The 22,025-nt window shown below is 36.1% G+C and overlaps 1 protein-coding gene across 1 annotated transcript in view; it reads left to right on the plus strand.

Moving 5' to 3' along the window:
• PCDH11X (protocadherin 11 X-linked) overlaps positions 1-22,025 on the plus strand; it is a 736,726-nt gene that overhangs the window by 356,830 nt on the left and 357,871 nt on the right. The window contains exon 4 of the mRNA XM_027086065.1: positions 1,146-1,226. Coding sequence (XP_026941866.1) covers positions 1,146-1,226 — 81 coding nt within the window. The remainder of the gene's footprint in view (positions 1-1,145; positions 1,227-22,025) is intronic.

Here is a 22,025-nt window from a genome sequence, read left to right on the forward strand (position 1 = left end):
GGGTAAGATTGTTGTGCAGATTTAAGTCTGTTGCCTACTTCACTGAAAAATGTTTTAGAGATTTAGTCATCCTTCACTTCCTGGTACAGAGAGGGAGACACACTTACAAATGGAGATTTCCCTTATAAATGTAAATATCCTTTACAAAAGGGTAACTTTTCTTGGTTTTCAGAGCTTTTCTTATGTCTGCTGTTTCATAAAAATAATCAGCCTAAAATAATCCTTATGCCAGAAATATTTTGGGGTGGCAAATATGCTCTCCTTCAAAACCCTGTCAAGTAATAATTACATAACTCTAATTGGTAGTACACCAAACATCAGTATGAAGTCTTGAGAGTGTGACATAAGGTCTCTGTCACTGTTACTCTGTTCTGCTATTATAGCCCATGAGATTCCAACAGTCACTGAACTTGGTTTTCTTAGCTTCCTTGAAAAATTTCTCCCTTGGCTAGATAAAAGGATAACTTTTTAACCAAACCCTTTCCCCCATATACTAAAATCACATACATAGAAATGTGTAGAGTATACATTCAATATTTTTTAAAACAGAGAATATACTCTCTGTCCTGAAGAAAATAAAATGGATATAGACATCATCTTTTCAAAATCTTGATAATTATTCTGGGTTGGTATGCTAGTATCTCTATATTGGTTCATAAGCTTTTTGGCATTTATAACAACTGTTAAATATCTTTATATGATAGATAGCAAATTTGTGATGTGGTGGCATGCACAGGATAGATTTTAATTTCAGACACTGTAAATTTGCAAATACAAGCTGTTGAAGCCATTGAGTTGTAAAAGTATTGGACTGAAAGTCTCTCCAACTTAAATTTCAGCCATTTAAATGTTTTAAACTGCCCTCCACAATTGCACTCAAATGTTTAATGGAACTCTTAAATGTAACACTGGGTTATAAGCTCCATCGGAAAAGGAATTTCTTTTTTTTTTTTTTTGTCTCTTGTTTATTCCCAGTACCTAGAGGTGTGCCTATCACATTGTAAGTCCTCAATAACTACAATGTCTAGAAAGAGATATTTACCCAGGCACTATTTTACTTACCTGTGTTTGATGCATGTGTGCATTGTACTATGTTTTCCACATTTAACAAACAAAAATACTTCTATTTTGTTCCCCTTGTAAAGCCAATGAAGGAGGTTATACGATCTCGCACACCCATGAAAGAGACAACTACTGTGGAGATCTGGACTCATCCCCAACCACAGGTATGAAAGGAAACACTTGATATTTCCCTTTACTTGATTTTTATGAATGTATAAAAACCATTCTTTTTTAAATTTTTTTTATTTTTTAACATTTTTATTGGAATATAATTGCTTTACAATGGTGTGTTAGTTTCTGCTTTATAACAAAGTGAATCAGTTATACATATACATATGCTCCCACACCTCTTCCCTCTTGCATCTCCCTCCCTCCCACCCTCCATATCCCACCTCTCTAGGTGGTCCCAAACCACCGAGCTCATCTCCCTGTGCTATGTGGCTGCTTCCCACTAGCTATCTATTTTACGTTTGGTAGTGTATATATGTCCATGCTACTCTCTCACTTTGTCCCAGCTTACTCTTCCCCCTCCCCATATGCTCAAGTCCATTCTCTAGTAGGTCTGTGTCTTTATTCCCATGTTACCCCTAGGTTCTTCATGACCTTTTTTTCTTTTCCTTAGATTCCATATATATGTGTTAGCATACGGTATTTGTTTTTCTCTTTCTGAATTATATCACTCAGTATGACAGACTCTAGGTCAATCCACCTCACTACAAATATCTCAATTTCATTTCTTTTTATGGCTGAGTAATATTCCATTGTATATATGTGCCACATCTTCTTTATCCATTCATCCGATGAAGGGCACTAAGGTTGCTTCCATGTCCTGGTTATTGTAAATAGAGCTGCAATGAACATTTTGGTACATGACTCTTTTTGAATTATGGTTTTCTCAGGGTATATGCCCAGTAGTGGGATTGCTGGGTCGTATGGTAGTTCTATTTTTAGTTTTTTTAAGGAACGTCCATACTCTTCTCCATAGTGGCTATATCAATTTACATTCCCACCAACAGTGCAAGAGTGTTCCCTTTTCTTCACACCCTCTCCAGCATTTATTGTTTCTAGATTTTTTGATGATGGCCAATCTGACCAGTGTGAGATGATATCTCATTATAGTTTTGATTTGCATTTCTCTAATGATTAATGATGTTGAGCATTCTTTCATTTCTTTGTTGGCAATCTGTATATCTTCATTGGAGAAATGTCTATTTAGGTCTTCTGCCCATTTTTGGATTGGGTTGTTTGTTTTTTCGCTATTGAACTGCATGAGCTGCTTGTAAATCTTGGAGATTAATCATTTTTTGCTTCAAATGCAAAATATTTTCTCCCATTCTGAGGGTTTTCTTTTGGTCTTGTTTATGGTTTCCTTTACTGTGCAAAAGTTTTGACGTTTCATTAGGTCCCATTTGTTTATTTTTGTTTTTATTTCCATTTCTCTAGGAGGTGGGTCAAAAAGGATCTTGCTGTAATTTATGTCATAGAGTGTTCTGCCTATGTTTTCCTCTAAGAGTTTGATAGTTTCTGGCCTTACAGTTAGGTCTTTAATCCATTCTGAGTTTATTTTTGTGTATGATGTTAGGGAGTGTTCTAAGTTCATACTTTTACATGTACCTGTCCAGTTTTCCCAGCACCACTTATCGAAGAGGCTGTCTTTTCTCCACTGTATATTCTTGCCTCCTTTATCAAAGATAAGGTGACCTGATATATGTGCGTGGATATCTCTCTGGGCTTTCTATCCTGTTCCATTGATCTATCTTTCTGTTTTTGTGCCAGTACAATACTGTCTTGATTAATGTAGCTTTGTAGTATAGTCTGAAGTCAGGGAGCCTGCTTCCTCCAGCTCCACTTTTCGTTCTCAAGATTGCTTTGGCTATTCGGGGTCTTTTGTGTTTCCATACAAATTGTGAATTTTTTTGTTCTAGTTCTGTGAAAAATGCCAGTGCTAGTTTGATAGAGATTGCATTGAATCTGTAGATTGCTTTGGGTAGTAGAGTCATTTTCACAATGTTGATTCTTCCAATCCAAGAACATGGTATATCTCTCCATCTATTTGTATCATCTTTAATTTCTTTCATCAGTGTCTTATAATTTTCTGCATACAGGTCTTTTGTCTCCTTACGTAGGTTTATTCCTAGATATTTTATTCTTTTTGTTGCAATGGTAAATGGGAGTGTTTCCTTAATTTCACTTTCAGATTTTTCATCATTAGTGTATAGGAATGCAAGAGATTTCTGTGCATTAATTTTGTATCCTGCTACTTTATCAAATTCATTCATTAGCTCTAGTAGTTTTCTGGTAGCATATTTATGATTCTCTATGTATAGTATCATGTCATCTGCAAACAGTGATAGCTTTACTTTTTCTTTTCTGATTTGGATTTGTTTTATTTCTTTTTCTTCTCTGATTGCTGTAGTTAAAACTTCCAAAACTATGTTGAATAATAGTGGTGAGAGTAGGCAACCTTGTCTCATTCCTGATCTTAGTGGAAATGGTTTCAGTTTTTCACCATTGAGGACGAAGTTGGCTGTGGGTTTGTCATATATGGCCTTTATTATGTTGAGGAAAGTTTTTCTATGCCTACTTTCTGCAGGGTTTTATCGTAAATGGGTGCTGAATTTTGTCGAAAGCTTTCCCCTCCTCTATTGAGATGATCATATGGTTTTTCTCTTTCAATTTGTTAATATGGTGTATCATGTTGATTGATTTGCGTATATTGAAGAATCCTTGCATTCCTGGGATAAACCCCACTTGATCATGGTGTATGATCCTTTTAATGTGCTGTTGGATTATGTTTGCTAGTATTTTGTTGAGGATTTTTGCATCTATGTTCATCAGTGATATTGGCCTGTAGTTTTCTTTCTTTGTGACATCTTAGTCTGGTTTAGGTATCAGGTGATGGTGGCCTCATAGAATGAGTTTGGGAGTGTTCCTCCCTCTGCTATATTTTGGAAGAGTTAAAAAACATTCTTAAGATGTATTTCTCAATATGTATTCCATGAAGTTTCTTTAGGTGATTTTATGCTTGACTCTAGTGTGAAAATATGACAGTAAATACGTATTTCTTCCTAGTGTAGTTTGATAATAATATTGGAGGTAGTTTATTTTTTGCATAAGGTAAAAGTATTCTTCAAAATGCCTCTTCTAAATGGTTATCTATTCCACTGATGTTTGTCTAATCATGAGGTCGTGGAGTGAAAAAAAATTGAGAACTGCTGTTTTACAATATGACTTAAATTTAAGGTTTAGCATAATATAGGACAATTTGATTTTACGCTAATCAGGCAAATTTTAGTAAGACCTCCCTGAAAGAAACCAGTTTGAATTTTAAAGGAAATTATGTTATAAAGTATTCTTAAAGAATCCACTTTTTCTCATTTCAATCAGGACAGCTCAAAATGTGACTAACAAATCCAACCTAATTTGTTTTCTTCAGAGGCCATAAGGGGAATTTAAAAATGAAGTGAGGAGACCAATCTAAACATTTGTTGGCCATTTATTATTCTGTGGCTGGTTTACTTACTGTTTTCCATAACATAGAGGTCCTGAATTTGACCCCTTGGGTGCCACGTTAATAACCAGAAATTATCGGCTATCCAGTTATTTTCAAATGTCATTTATTTGTTACAAAGGATATAAATTTTAAAAATGTAGATACATAAATGCATGTCTAGAGTATTAGAAAAACAACCCAAATGGAGTGAGAAGAGAATCACATTGCTTATCCTTTGTTATTTGACGAGTGCTTCTGAAATTCATGGAAATCATGTGTTCTATAATAATAACATCCTACAATATTTTACAGTGTTAATTTATGCTCTTTAGGAAGAGTTACATAATTAATACATGCCCTGTGGAAAGAAATGGTTAATTAAATAAAGGTTCATTGCAACCCAGGAGCTGTCCAAATTGTGACTAGCTTTAAATTACTCAAGTCCGAATTCACGAAGTTTTGCCAAATTTCAAACTGACTTTCCGGTCTTGCACCTCTGATTCAGTCTCAAGAAAATTGGTGAGGATTTAGAATACACGATGATAGAATCCACATCTATATCCTTGATTAAGAGGCTATACAGTCTTCAGAATAGCTGTTTTGAGGAAAAGTACACAACTTTAAAATGTGTACTTTAAGGTCCAAAGATTTGAACTACTAATGTGACAAGAGATAGGACTAGGATAAATAGTTAGATGACAGATGAAATTAGACATTGTTATAGCACTGTTCCTCTATGAATAAGACATTGCTCTATGAGCAATATTTTTTACCTAGCCAGTTACTCCTGGTTGTATTCTACTAAAAGGAGTACAATATAAGTAATTCTACTAATTTCTTGCTGATTACTGATTCTCTTGTTTGTTTACGAACTTAAAATCTTGTTGGAGACACAATTATTTCTTTTTTAAAAACATTTTTATTGGAGTATAATTGCTTTACAATGTTGTGTTAGTTTCTGCTGTATAACAAAGTGGATCAGCTATATGTATACATATATCCCCATATCCCCTCCCTCTTGCGTCTCCCTCCCACCCTCCCTGCCCCACCCCTCTAGGTGGTCACAAAGCACTGAACTGGTTTCCCTGTAGTGGGTTCATTTTGCTTGAGGTTCTTTTATTAGGTAAATCTTTTAGATATCTGAGAGCCTTGATTGTCCTTACTGCCTGAGACTTCAATTGAAATTTAAGATGTGTCATAGAGTGGTGGATTGCACTGCATAGAATTATCATGAATATGATACAGATAGGGACTTTCCAACCTTGTTTTTGGTAAACATTGTGCTTGCCTCTGAAAAATTTAAAGAAAATATGTGTTTTATGAATAAGCTTTTATGGTTCCTTATATTTAGCAAGATATTCAATACTCATTTGTTGGATTTCGAAAGCAACAATCTAAAAATAGAAACTACTGAAACTAGAGTGTAACCTGACAATTAAATTATTTCTATTCCTCCATTGAAATCTTTAAACTCTTTGATTATCCCTCCCTCTACCATTCAGATGACAATTAAAGTCATGATACAGATGGTGACTTGGAGGGTTTATTTCTTTTAAATGAGCAAATACTACAATGGTGTCCCATAAAGCAGAATGGTTCTTAGCTGTAAAAGCCAACTGTTCAACTAATTAAAGTAACTTGTGAACCATGAAATAGGTCAACTTATTCTTTGACCAAAGAAAATCAAAATGAAAGTGTCCATTTCCTTACAAGAAATACCCTTGTAAGTCCATTTCCTTTAGCGGTTTTCTTAGAATCTTTAGAAAATATGTGTACAACTGGGGTGCATGTCTTGAAGTTCCAAGTTAGATTTTTTAAAATTAACGTGATTTTTAAATAACATTGGAAAAGGAATCAAATCACGCATAGCAGCTTTTCAATGTGAGGTGGACAGCAATGGGGTCATAAACATTCACTGTAGTTAACCTCCTAGCATCTGTGTAGTATTAGGGGAAATAGAGAGCTACTCGGAAATGGCTGTTGACCAGCTTTTCATATGCTGTTTACATATGCCAGTTCATGTGAAATTCTTATTTTTTGGTAATGCAGCATTCTATAATAACTCGATCTTTTCCCCTTGCATAATAAATTCTCCGCCCCCAATCACCTTCCCTGCCTTTGATTCTTAGTAATTACAATGCTCTGTATGCTAGCAAGTCTAAAACTGAATAACATTCTGTCAAAAACTTGAAACAAAATAAAACTAGTATATCTGGGGGGAGTCTTTCTGTGACTTTCTATGACTTTCAATTACAATGGCCTTGTTTGTGAAACAATTCTGAAGACAGTCTGATTATGAATATAGACATTAACTTGGCTGCCACTGTACTTCATTAAATCCAGATGTATTGTGATCATGACTTATATTCATTGAGAAATAAATAGCTTAGAACAGTAGTATCAGGCAACTGCTATAGAATATATGAGTGGAGAATGGACCCACTGCTTGACATTAACTCCCCAAACCTTAACATCCACAGCTAGTGACTTATGTCTCCTACAAAGAACACAGTTCACCTCTGGCACAGAAAGTAAATGAAATAGTGCAAACACTATGAAGGGATACAAGAGAAATAAGAAATGTAGAGCAAATTTTTACTTTGGAAAGATGACAGAAGTCATATGTGGCAATGGAATTTATTTCTTTTATTTAACAAAACCTATATAAACTTACTACATATCAGGTGGTCTTTTAAGCAATTAAAACATTAACTCATTGAATTCTTATTACAAACTTATAACTATTATTAAACCTATTATTGTTATCATTAACCCTATTTTGTAGATGAGGAAGTTGGGGCACCAAGAGATGATGGCAAGTACCAAAGACAGGATGCAGACTCCCTGGGTCTGGCTCTAAAGCTCATCTTTGTAACAACTGCTTAATAATTTCTCACCACGAATGAACAGCAATAATGGAAGGTGGTCCCTGGGACAAGAAATATTTTAAAAGGAGTCTCTTTCTAGTGTTAAACTAACATAATTTTCTATTCAGCTAGAACACCTGCTTGTATTTGCGTATGATAAAGGAAGATGACCTTGTTATGATGCTGGAATGAAAATAAAAGAACAATAAGACGTGTGGATCATAAAGAATATGAGGTTTAAAAGTAATCAGAAAAATGCAATTTGTAGACATATTAAATACAATGATAATCCTTAATGAAAATCTTTCTGCAGGATGAGAAATGCTAATTAACAGTAATAGAATGTGTGAGAATTCCCGTGGTTTTAAAGAATTACCTTGTAATCTTGGAATAGTGGCTAACAGGATCACTAATTCGATATGTTAACAGTAAAGTCATTTGATGAAGGAATTGCTACACTAATCTTATATTTTACCACAGCATGGTTAGGAAATCCACAGGGCTTTCTTTGGCAAATCAGTTTTCGTAAAGTAAAACCAGCTCTTACAGTTCCTTCCTATTCTAAATGGCCTACAACTACTGATAGAATAAGCTGCACGGTATTATTGTTTTTTTGTTTTGAAATAGAACTCCAAAGGAAAGTTTAGATGTTCACGATAAGGGTCAACACTAGTGTCTTTGCTTCTCTTGCAAGGAAAAAAAAAAAGATAATTCAAGAAAACTGCCTTCCTAGACTGTGAATAATTAAATCATGAAATGTTAGACTACACTTAGGCAGCATTTTGTTTTGATTTCAATATGTGTCTACTCAGTGGGGCCACTTGTAATGTTTCTTCATTAGCAGCAAAAGTATCTTGAAAAAAATTCATTGGGGTCATGAAACCACAAAACATTTTCCAAGGTGCACATACCATTAACTTCCGTTAGTTGCCAGCCTCGGTTTCACATCAGATGATATTTTTGATAATGCTTTTAAGATATACACTTATTTAAAAAATTTTTTTTGAACTACACACTTCATAATTCATGTTTTCCTCAAAGATCAAAGCACTTATCTTTTGGCTGGAAATTCAAGATGTGTTTTTTTTCTTGTTATGATTTCTTCATGTTGTAGAGAAAAGTATATGTTCTGTGAGAATGTAAGCTAATGATCATGCAGGAATCTGAGATCAGAATTTTTCCAAAGCTTAATCTGGGAATTTTTAAGAGTTATTTTCATCTTCTAGGATTATTTTGTGGAAGGCCTTAAAATGCTAAGCCAACTTTAGAGGTAAGTCTTGACACAATAGGAAGCCTCATTTAAAAAGAAATCAACATGCCTTGATGTGACATTATATATAACGTTTATTTTCAGACATATGGAAACTACTCAACATTGTTCTCCGACCAGACTCCTAAGATTTAGCCTTTGTCCTTGACCTTTAGTGGTGTGAGTACTTTACTTTTAGTCATTAATGACTTTTATTTTTAAGTGACTACTAAAAGCATCATGCTAGGTGCTCCACAGTAATTATTTCCTTTTCTTCAGTCTCTACAGCAGTTTTGTTGAGGTGTAGCTATAATATCTGCTTTTCTTAGTTGAGGAAACTGGGGCTCAGAGAGGTGGAATAATGCGCCTAAGTTTGCGCAGCTAGCGAGTGTTAGGGGGATTCAAACTTTAATGTTCTGATTCTAAAGTCCATGATTCTTCCCCAACTGCACACTGCCTCCCATTCTTATTATATTCACAGAGAATGTCTCTTCAGTGAACATGCATCCTACATGTGACCTGACATCCCTCTGATTCCATGGCTTATGTGTGAATCTCAGCAGCATAGCAGATTTGTGCCATGTTCACAGATAAAAGGCTTGTGAGCACCCACAGCAGATGAATACACACTGCAACAGATGGGGACCATTCTTCTGGAGCTCTTAGACTACAAAATATTGGCAACCAGTTTTGAAATGAAATTGCTAACTATGATGTTAATATCCACTTGTTATTAAGCTTTAAAGTAGAAAATAAATATAGACCTTAAATATCATTAGGTACAATAGTAATTCATAGGAATAAAAATAGGTCTCAATTTTCAAAACATAAGGAAGAAATCAAGGATGAACCTACTTTTACTATATTAATCATTTCTTTACATGGAATCTGGATTATGAGTTGTCAGCCTGCACATGAGTCCTCTAGCAATGCCTAGCACACAAGCAAAATAAATTGTATTTGTAATCACAGATGAAACCTTTTTGATGACACTGAAATCAAAGTGCTAAAAGCTCATCACTTGGTTTATCTATTATGTGGGCTCACGAATAAAGCATGTTGGGAATTAAAAGTAGGCCACATGAGGGAGGAATAAACATCAAATTAGGTAGGGCTAGAGTTGGGGGCACCGTTCAGGGTAAGGGTACAATCCTCACAGGAAAACTGTCAGCAAGCAAATTAGAATTCCCAAGGGGAAATATGATAAATTTGGACTAACTTTCAGAAACCAAAGGTCCTGAACTAGTGGGAGGGGTTCTGTAGAAAAGATATTTAAACAGTGCTGATAATCATGGTCAGGCAACCATATTATTGGGTTCTCTTTGTAGTAAGACTCCAGCCAATGGCTCTCCCATTAACTATGTGTGAAGCCTGGGGCCAGTGACAAAGTATTTGAATTTGTTTCCACATCTGTAATATGAGGATATTTATATCATTCTTATAGAATTGCTATGAGAGTTAACACAATATATTCTAAGGCAAGCACCCAATAGATGTTCAATATGCAGATATCCAATTCTTTTTTATTTTTTTCCAATCCCATCTAAAAATTAGAAAGTAAAACAAGAAGCTGGGGAAAATTCCAGGCATATGAGCTGGGCGAGTGAAACTGCCATTAACAAACATGGACATTCAGGTTTCCATGGCCTACCCTAGCACACCACACTCTGCACTTAGGTAGTGAAATGACTGGGCATCTTAAAATACTCCCAGATATCGTGCAGATCATTTCAAGCCCAAGGTAGAGTTGGCATTCACCTCCTACAGTTAAGTGGGCTGACAATCTTCAGAAGTATATATAAAGGAAAAGTAGATAATTGCCAGAGACATCGTATGTCCATGTCTCTTCATTTTGATAGGAGATACCTTAAAGGAAAAAAATTCCAGTTGATTTAATTTTATATATCAGTTTCTCAGATCAGCATGAAATTATATGCTTAAAATACTTCCTTTTGGCTAATCTAAAACTAATATAAGCAAATTAAAGTAAAGAAATTCTCTTGGAGGAAACACTGCTGAGTTTGCTCGGATTCATAGTAACAAGTGCATAAGGTCCCTAAGTTACTTTGATACCTGCTGATATAATCTAGAGCTAAGTTAAAAATTAGTAAAAACAAAAGTAAACTTTATCAAAATCTCATCCATAGGTCTATTCTATGACCTAATCATTAGACCAATTGTTGATTTCCAGCATAAATGTGATGTAAACCATTACCCTCATTACATATATATATATATATATATATATATATATATGTATATTTTAAAGGAATATATAATGACAGGGAGTTCCTTAATGTGATGTGGAAGTATTTCACCTCACGATTTTGGCAGATAACAATATGAATAGTAAATCTGTCATCCCAGGCCTTGTTTGTGTAGAATTCATTCTGTCTCACATGCAACAATGTCAAATTGCTCCATTTAACGTTAGTGCCTGAATGAATGTCAGGGAAACAATGCTAGAGCAATTTAGCAGTTTGCATGCCTCTGACACTAAAGATTTTCCTTTTTGTTTTGTTTGTTTTCTGTTTTCTTTGACTTTGCAGTAGGTAGTCCTTCTCCCCTGCTGTTATTTCCTGCTGCTAATTCCTATTAACATACATTGTAGAACATCCTGACCCCTCTGCAGTTGTCAGCCGTTCTCTATGATATAGAGCTCTTTTTTGTTAACTAAAGTTATTGAAAAATGAGTAGGGCAATAGAAGACTTTGTGCTCATATTGAAACTCTCACCAGGTTTCTACCAAAAATCTTTGATTAGATTTGAGTTACCTTAGAAAGAATTCATCAGTGAGTTTCCAAATATATTTCATCTACATATTCTTTACGATAAGGCTGCAAAAACACATCACCTGAACTACTGCTGTAAAACTCCATCTCCTCTCCCTTCTCCTAGATTTCTCCTATCTGTCTATTCTCGAAGACCTACCATATTTTTCATCCTAAATTCCAATACTGATTGGAAGGTCCATATGGAGGGTCCTACTTTAAAAATCTTCAGATGTCTCCCATTACTTATAGAAAGAAGTTTAGTTACAGTCACAGGTTTCCATGTTTTGGCCCACACTCTCTGGTCTTTCTACACTTTTCTTTCTGGCTCATTGCTCAATGCCTACCTTAAGTTCCAATCAAACTATACTCTTTACTCTTCCTTCAGTTTTCTTATTCTTCCCTACCTATTTATTTGTATCTATTTCTCCCCTTCCAAACAATGCTTCTCCCTTATCTCCTCCTGTGCTTAACCATTCGCATAGTACTCATCTTTTAAGGTGCCACGTGAAATACTTTTCCATCCACCCAACTGGCTATTAGCTCTTCATTCTCTGAGCTCCCATAGCACTGTGTATGTACCTCTCAAGGCTTCTTATCACACACAGAATTACATTTCAAATATTTGTGCCCATGTCTTATTCTCCCATTTCAATGTTAGTTCTTTGAGAGCAGGGATGGTTTTCAACTCATGACTCCATACCTAGTATAGTATCTTGAATTCAGTAATAGTTTTCCGGTGTGAGGCAAAACATTCTTCTCTCCCCTAAGCACTGGTATTCACCTACCCTTTTTTTGAAGAGGCAATATATCATGTTGGATAAGAATTTGCACTTTGGAATCAAGTCTGGGTTTAAATACCAGCATTGCCACTGACTGGTTATGTAATTTTTGCCAAACTATTTAATAGCTCAGAGTTTTATTTTCATCATTTGTCATGACAACACTAATACATCCCTTTTATCAGGAATTGATCTAGTTTATATACATAACCTGTATAAAGTACTTAGTACAATACCTGGCACACAGTAAATATTCAATCAATGTTAATTAAATTATATATTAATATATATTTAATCTTTATATATGTATGTATGTATATATGTGCTTCACCTATTGAACAACAGGTCACAAATCAGTGTTTTATAATGTAATGCAGCTTTGTTTATTTCTTTATCCATTTATTCTCAAAAAGTCCATGCTGCTCTCTCTTTCAACCTGTGTCATCTCACAGCGAGGTTTCCATTTTTGTTTTAAAGTCTCTAAAGAGGAAAATTACTTAGCCTTTAAAATCACTAATTCATTAAACTCTGCCCTTCTTTGGCAAGGGGTCAAATGGTAGGACTTAATAGAACAAGAGACCCAAGAAGCAAAGTTGACTGTTTCACTTTCTATCCATCATCACTGCTGCTCTTCAGAATTCCATCAGTGTTCTTGGTACGTGAGGCTAAATCTGAAACATGATCAAATGAACTCTGCCGCTAGGAGACTTCAATAATTGACATCCTAATTAAAGCTACATTTGAAAAATCAACTATAAGTAATTTGCTCAATACTATCAACTGTTCTCTTAAAATACTCCATAAAATAATTTTGAGGGTGGATTAGTTCTAAAGCATCTGTTCATACGTAAGCTACTTTTACGTTCTGTGTATTTACAATAATGGGAAGCTGCTTGCTAGGCATAAGTACTGAAGGTACACAAAGAGAGGATTTAGTGATCTGCCTTGCCTCATTAATGCACATGTTATTTGGACCATGAGAGATAACCGTGAGGACCACTTGGGCCATTGTTTTTCAGTTTTATTGAGATATAACCGACATGTAACTTTGTGTAAGTTTAAGGTGTCCTTCATGTGTAGAAAAAATTGGTTGTAAGGGAGCGTCTCAAGTGTTCTGATGCAAGGAATAAGAATGGCAACACCTCTGCATCCCAGCCCCTAACCTCCCTCCCCTATTGACCATAGGACAATGTGAAGAAGTATCTAATCGAGGTATGTTTAGAGTTAAGGCAAGATGAATATTCAGTCACATGTCTGTGCTGACTCTTCTTTGAGGCAGTCGTGCTTATTTCAGCTTATGATACTTGAAGGCAACACTGAGGTTACTTGACCAGCATAGCATGCCTTCTCACTGATGCCCTAAGGAGATGGTAGTAGAGAATGTTTATGGGAAAAGGAGGATAAAAAGTATTGCAGACTTTTTGATCCTTGGAAGTGTTTAATACATGTATTTATACAAGAAAATAATTAAATGAACAACAACTCCAGCAACCCCTTAAAAGTGGTACTTAATCACAGAACACACTCCCTAGGCATCATTTACCTTTGCTCTGTCTAAAATGGTTATGTCTTGGCTACTCAAGTGTGCTCTGAGAATTCTGTGGGTGTTCTCCACCAACACAATTGCCCTTCCTCTTCTCCGTTGCATCACCTCTGAGAGTTTGGCATTGTTGTCAATACGTAGCATAGAAACATATTGGGCTTCTGTTGATATTTTTTCTATTACAACAACTTTTAAAGCTCTGTTGTTAGTTTGAAAGGGAGTTTTACAACATGTCAAATGCAAAGTTTTTCTTTTAATATTCTAATAAAAACGTCTTTGAGAGTTAGCTCTTCTGAGGCAATATAATTTACACCTGTACAAAATGCATTTTGCTCTAAATGAAGGTAAATAAATTATTTGTGCCATATGTCCCATTCTCTCTGCTTGGTCTAATATTTTCCAAAGTAAGCCATTCGTACTATTTCTTTCTTGCTTTATTGTCACTTAACACAATAATTCAAAAAAACATTTATTGAGTATTTAGTTTGTGCTAAGTCATGAGGCAAATACTGGAAATAAAACCATGAAAAAGAAAAAAGAAAAATAATACAGGCCCTGTCTTCCAATAGCCTACAGCCTAGTAAGAAAAAATGTGCTAACCACTAATTATAAAATAAAATAGAAATAAATAGGTGATAAATACTTGAATAAGTAACAATACTATGATCATGGAAAAATGATTGCATTCGACTGGGAGTGGAAATCAGGAATGATTTCTGGTTGGAACTGGAATTCAAAGAGTAGGATAATAAGAGTACAATTAGGATCAATAACACATTTGTTAATTTTTTTTTAAAGCACAGTGACTTGTATTCAGCAGACCCTTATCAGCAGTAATAGTTATTATATCACAACCTCACATAGGTAGTAAGTGGTAGAGTTGGAAACCAGATCTCCTGTTTTACATAATAGTTTCTTTCTACAATATTTTTCTCTTCCTGAAGATAGCATGCCCTGATTAACAGAGTTGCCTCAATATCAACAGAAAAAATTTTAATTTGAATTGGATCAATTTTAGGTTCAACTGGATTACCTTGAGAACTTCCGTTTGGGGGAAAGAGTACATGAGGGAAACAGATTAAAGATCAAAAGTCATTTTTGATTGTCAGGAACTGAAAGGTTAGTTGAAACCCAAATGCAGAAGAACTCCAAATAACATTTTGGGAATATTAAGCACACATACACCCTTGTGTCATTTATAATTTTTTTTTTCTTTTTGCAGTACGTGGGCCTCTCATTGCTGTGGCCTCTCCCGCTGCGGAGCACAGGCTCCGGACGCACAGGCTCAGCGGCCATGGCCCACGGGCCTAGCCGCTCCGCGGCATGTGGGATCTTCCCGGACCGGGGCACGAACCCGTATCCCCTGCATTGGCAGGTGGACTCTCTACCACTGCGCCACCAGGGAAGCCCTATAATATTTTGATTCTGAGCTTTTATCATGGAAGCACATAAAAACTTAAAGAGATAAAGATGCCAAAACAGGTGAACTCTCAAGTGGCCTGTATTTAAAAATTTTAATCCTTAGAAGAAATTTTTGAAGCAGACAGGAAATGCCCCCAGTTAATCTATACTGTAAGTATAATTTAAGAGCACATTCAGTTTTAATAGTGAATAAAGTATACATTCTGAGCATCAGCAAGTTTGCAAGTGACTGTATATATTATTGTCTTTTCTCTCATACACACTGACCCACATATAACATCAACTTCCCTCCAAGGAGTGCACTTAGAACTTCTGCATTTGAATTTTACTCCTTGGCTTTTCCCCAGCTTTCCTCTGTTTCTTTTATTTAATTGCCAAATGTAACACCTGATCCCTGCATTGGTCCTATGAAATATGCTAGTTTTAGCTCCTCTTTCTATTTTTTTTTCCCCCTGGCATTACTTAGTATGTCAAGATCTATAAACTTGATGCAATTTCAATAAATTACAGTCATTTGTATTCACTCAAGTTTATTTTCTGTTCAGAAATATATTCTCTAAGATAATGTGACAATGCTCCTGGTTATGCCTAATAATCCTAATGCTGCTGGGCTTCCTGGCATATATTATTTTATTTTTAATTTTTAATAAATGAACCTGTGTCTTTTGTTCATTGAAATAAAATCCCCTTGTGATTGTTAGGCTGTTTTATATCCTTCTGAACATGACTTGAAGGTTGCACACTGTATTTTTAAGATGAAATGCCACCAAAACTTAAATAATATTACCGTGGACCTTTAAAAATCAAATCTATAATTCAAATTGTTGTATTTCTGAGTTTCTGTACTCCTTGGGGAGAGAAACTAATGTGTTAGTGGGGGGCGGGGCGTTAATGATTCAGATCATGACAGCTTCACATTTACTTTTCTACTTTCGTAGACGCTGTAGTGTAGACACTATTAAGATACAGTAACAGCCTATAGAAAGATTCTGCTAATCATTACAATTCAGACAATGAAACAAGCATATTCCTATAACAATGAACATGGAGAGCATTGCTCTATCAAAGAATGAAAAATAGATGTATATACTTTATAAAAAGATTGTGTCCTTGAAAGTGAATCATGTAAGTAAGCAGTTATAACAAGACAGTAAAAATTATTCCATAATAAAATAAAATAGAAATTGACTGAAAAGAGACATGAAAAGCTATGTTATACCTGCTACTGAAAAATTATCAATTTATTTACCTTCCCATTTTGATGTTCTCAGTGTTTAAGAGAATGTAGCCTTACCAACCTACAGCCAAAACATGTTGATCTAGATTTTTATTTTCTGGTGTCTGCTGGCTAGTTGGACATTGAAGCTTGTGTTAAAAAATCTAACATATTGTTTTCCATTACCCTGTAAACTCAAGCAATAAATGTGTATTGATTAACTGAATGATCTACTGACCTCAAGGAAGTGAAAGATGTTTTTCATGTTCCCTAACAGATACTTAGAAAATACTAAAAATCCTGGCAAGACAGAGAAAATGGGTGTTTAAATTTTGGGGTTCATGCAATATATAAGAAAATGAAATACTCATTATTTATTTGATGTACTGTTACTATTTATTGGTACTAGTCTTATAATGATATAGGGGCATATAATAGGCAGCAAACATGTTTTGTCACCTCTGGTACTCCTTTTACATATTGTTAAATTCCTGTGATTCATGCTATAGAAAGGGGAAAAGAAGTTTGTTAAGTGAATATGTATTGGATTTAAAGAAATTTACTGTAGAGATACTACAATTTGATTTGTGCAAAGAGCATTTAAATAATCTGTACTTAATCTAAAAATCTTGAGGTTGAACTGTTTTTTAAAGGAGAGGCTACCAGATATGTACTAACTGGGCTCAGTGATAGACTAAATAATGATACATTCAGAAGACAACAGTAACTGAAGAAGTAATTTATGTTGTCCCAATGGGAGGGACTAAGAATAGACTTTTCTTTTAGTGGATCTCTCCTTCCTTTATTTTTTATTGAGATCAAGCTATTTAATAGATAAAAAAAGTAAACTTGGACTTTTCTGCTAGAGGCACAGAACTTCAAGCAACAATATAAAAGTAATAGCAGTAGACATAGAATCTAAGAAATCTACATGAATTCAAACATTTTATATCTAGACCATGTTTGGACACTCCCATAACTGGCACTGCTATTCAATCATTTGACATCTTAAACAATGACTAAGAAATTTGAGGACCTGATTTTTTCTTTGGGACTTCAGTTCATCAGCCTTGGTACATACAGTCAGCTAATTTGTGCATACTAAGTCTTAGATCAAGTAACTTTGAAGCTTAAGTATGAAACAAGGATTTAGCAGAAAGGACTTCCATTGGTTTCTCTTTCCTCCTTTACTAAACATGTCAAAATGAGAAGGTAATGGTTTAAGTCACACTCAAATGGGGGATTCAGAGGCTGCTTTGAAACTGCCGAAAGAAAATGATCCAGGCAGGGAGACTGCAGGGTATCTCTAAGGTCTGCCCCTGTGAATCTATTTATATTCAAATTTGAAAGCAGAAATTCTGCATTTACTCCCTCTCCACTGAATTCAGTTTCACTTTGGGGAGACCATAAAGCATACTTCATGCTTAAAAAACATGGGCTTTGTAAACAGGCACACTGAAGTTTGAATCTTGTCTTTGCTAGTTACACAGCAATGGACAAACTAGTTAATTTCTCTAAGTCTCGGTTTTCTCATCTGTAAAATGGAGATGATAATAGCATACCTGCTGCATAGGGCTAGAAGGATCAAATTCAACAATGCATATAAAACAATTGGGCCAGTGATAGTCAAAGCTCTAAAACAGCAGCTGTTGGGACTTCCCTGGTGGCGCAGTGGTTAAGTATCCACCTGCCAATACAGGGGACACAGGTTCGAGCCCTGGTCCGGGAAGATCCCACATGCCGCGGAGCAACAAAGCCCATGTGCCACAACTACCGAGTCTGAGCTCTAGAGCCCAAGAGCTACCACTACTGAGCCCGTGTGCCACAACTACAGAAACCCGTGCGCCTAGAGCCCATGCTCCACAACAAGAGAAGCCACCACAATGAGAACCCCACGCAACAAAATGAAGAGTAGCCCCCACTCGCTGCAACTAGAGAAAGCCCGCATGCAGCAACAGACCCAATGCAGCCAAAAATATAAATACATAAATAAATAAAACAGCAGCTGTTACTATTTCTTGAATCTATTTTCTTTTAATTTTTTAACATCTAAAAAGGAATATTATCTGGGCTGCTTGCTCTATTTATCTTCAAGGACTAGTAATAGCCCTTTTTTTTCCCACTGAAAAGTGGTGATTAACACCTTCACTACTTGAGACTTTATCAATCATTACAGAGATCTTGCCCAAAGTGATTCATCAGATTTTCAGGTGTGCATTGTACAGGGTAAAGGATATACAGATATCCAAAGACCACTTCTTTCTTCCAAACCTATGCCTTGGATGGGGATGTTACCGAGCAAGTTTGTGTGCCCATTGCACAGTGAGGCCAAACAAACTGAAATGCCGGAGTTTGGAGCAGAGAAAGGTTTATTGCAGGGCCATGCAAGGAGAATGGGTGACTTGTGCTCAAAAAACCGAAACTCCCCCAAGGGTTTCAACAAAGCATTTATTTTTTTTTTTTTTTGGTGCAAGATCTTTATTCATTTGGGGCAAGTGACTGTGAAGGGAATGAAATGGGGTGAGATGATGAAGGAAATGAGATGATGAATTTATTGCCCCAGCCACCCCCCTGCCCCCAGGTAGCCGAATTCAATAGGGCTGGCTGGTGTTAATGCCTTGTGTAGAGGCTCACGAGTAACGTCATGTGTGTGGTTTGAGAAACTCGTGGGGCACATACAGATAGCATGGCCAAATATTCATTTCACAGAGTGGATGGAGGGAGAAGAAAAGAGACAGAGAGTGCAGGGAGCTCAGCTCAGTGTTCTGTGATGACCTAGATGGGTGGGATGTGGGGGGTGTGGGAGGGAGGTCCAAGAGGGAAGGGATATATGTATGCATATAGCTGATTCACTTCATTGTACAGCAGAAACTAACACAACATAGTAAAGCAATTTTAGTCCAATTAAAAAACAAAAGGAAAAAAAAATCACAAATCTGCTTTAAGTGCTAAAATTGTGCACTGCAGAATTTCGATTCTGTAGGAGCTACAGACTAGTGGGACTGATGTATGCTGTACTACCCAGTAAAGCTTCTTAGAAAAGATGAGATTGGAGCTGGCCTTCAGAGATGAGTATGATTTGGATAGAAGAAAAAGAAAAAGTAGAATATTCTAGTGAGCTGTAAAGTGGGGAAATTACCAACAGTGTGAGTAAAGTCATAGTAGGGGAAACAAAAATGCCATTTGTGGGGGAAGGAATCAGATCATAAGGACAACATGCAGTAGCCATCAGGCCTCCCCTCGTTTTGCCAAGGCCTCATTTTTCTTCTCAGACAATTCCCAGAGATAACCAAGTGATAGTAATGCTTGGCACAGAAGAGTTTAAATTTATTTTCTTCCCTGCTAAGTGATTCTGAAATATAAATGCTAACACCTAGAGAGTTGCGCTTTCAGCTTACTGTGTAATTCCATAAGGGAGCCATTAATAATGTCAGAATGCATTAACAGCCGAGAGAGGAGAAAAACTCTAGACTTGAAACTTTCATGACAGCACCTGAAATAAATTGTTAGCTTATATCAGAGGAGTGGCTGGGTTGACATAAGTTTTTTCTGGGTATAATTATATCATAGTTTTTCCAATTTTATAATTAAGTCATTAGCCATTCAGGCCACTGACAAGTATAAAATCAGATTTTAATATTTATTCTGGATAAATTGAAATAAAAAAAGAAGGAAGTTGTAAGTTAGCTTACTTATTTCTCAGAGCACGACCTCAGTTGCTATGAGGCCTAGGCTCTGATACAGTCAGTGAATGAAATTATGTGATTTTGTTTTACAATCTCGCTTTATTGAAAAATAGTTTATGGTTACCCTAAGAAATGACTTCTAAAAAAACACAAATGCCTAGTTAGGCACAGTTTATAATACCTTATAAAAGTGTATTAAAACCATTTTCAAGTTGAAAACCCCAGAAATGTTGATGACTTTATTGCTTTGAACTAATGTTGTGTGGATCACACTGGGTAATTAAAGTCAATGGATGGCAATCACAGAAAATTTGGATAATCTGAAAGTGAGAATATCCCATTTTTGTAAGAAAAAAATCTTGGTCATATTCTGAAATATGCTTATGCTAAAAATAGTTGAAAACTATTTTAAGTGTAAGGAAAATTGTTTTAGAGCAATATCCGTGTATAAAAAATATAAGCTCTGGGCTTCCCTGGTGGCGCAGTGGTTGAGAGTCCACCTGCCATTGCAGGGGACACGGGTTCATGCCCCGGTCCGGGAAGATCCCACAGGCCGCGGAGTGGCTAGGCCCATGAGCCACGGCCGCTGAGCCTGCGCATCCGGAGCCTGTGCTCCGCAACGGGAGAGGCCACAACAGTGAGAGGCCCGCGTACCACACACACACACACACACACACACACACACACACACACACACAAATATATATATATAAAAGCTCTTTTATTTCTTGTAATTTGGACACCAGAGAAGGTAAAAACATAACCTTAAGACAGCCTGAACAGGTACTCTCACAGTGTCCCCTGGAACTCAAGTTGTTCTCCCATTGTCTTATTTTTGTTTTTAATATCTCAATTTTGTCCTAAAACGTCTCTGTCTATGCATAAGGCTTTTATATACCTCTCATGTTGGAAGGCAGGCACACTTCTCTGTCCAGAAGTCATCTTAGTTTGGCGAATATGGATGTTGCTAGAGCAACCAACCAAGTTAGTGTCCAGGGAAATTGTTCCTTTACTTTTCAGTGACAAAGAGACAACAGGAAGATGTTGCTCTATAACTTCCCAGAGCTAGTGACAAATGTTCTGCCACTGTCAGCAAATATTCCAGAGAAGCCATACAGTGCAGGGACATTCCAATTTGATTCTCCATTGCGAGTCTTACCAAAAGAGAATATGGCTGTGCAGAAAGGCCATGAAGTTCATTAGTCACTGTTTCAGGGACTTCTTATTTTCAATCTGCCACAACTATAGAATATAGTTTGGAGGTACAGAAGGTGGCAACAGGGAATAAGCAGTAGAATCACTGCAGTTCTCCACTAACATCTGTGATTATGGAGAAGAAAGACAGCAGCTTTAGGCAGTTTTCAATAAACACTTCACTTCTAGTAGAGAATTTGTCTATGTATAATAGGTAACTTCAACCATAGTAGAAATGGAAAGAGGGCTCAGAATCCTCTTTCTGTCAGAGACAGAATCCTCTTTCTGTCAGAGCCCTCTTAATTCTGTCTTAGTAGAGAAGAGCATTTTATTTTTCCGTTTGTTTTCCCAAATGTGCCCATTTTTAGGTACCAGAAGAGAATTAGAAATAAGCTTTTTCATTGTTTACTAACTGAAAAAGTAAGCTAGTGGGGAAAAATTCCACTCATTTAAAATAATTTGTAACTCTTCTGTGTAATGTTTGATATTCTATAGCTGAAGATCTAAGAAAAACAACTCCAGATCATCTGGAAGAAAGAGCATCCCTGAAAATTTCATCCCTTTTTTTCCCCCATTATTTCAAACAATTCTAATAACAGCAATAAAAATGTCAGTGGGAGGCTAGGTGGGTGAACTGGGGAAATTCCATTCTGGTTTAGGGAAACCAAGTGCTAGGAAGCTTATTGTTTGTATTAGGCCACAGGGCCTTTAATATGTTTGTATTTGCCCTTTGCAGTTGT

This window comes from Aethalodelphis obliquidens, unplaced genomic scaffold, assembly GCF_003676395.1.
Source record: "Aethalodelphis obliquidens isolate GAN/ISIS:26980383/991018 unplaced genomic scaffold, ASM367639v1 scaffold54, whole genome shotgun sequence".
Taxonomy (NCBI): domain Eukaryota; kingdom Metazoa; phylum Chordata; class Mammalia; order Artiodactyla; family Delphinidae; genus Aethalodelphis; species Aethalodelphis obliquidens.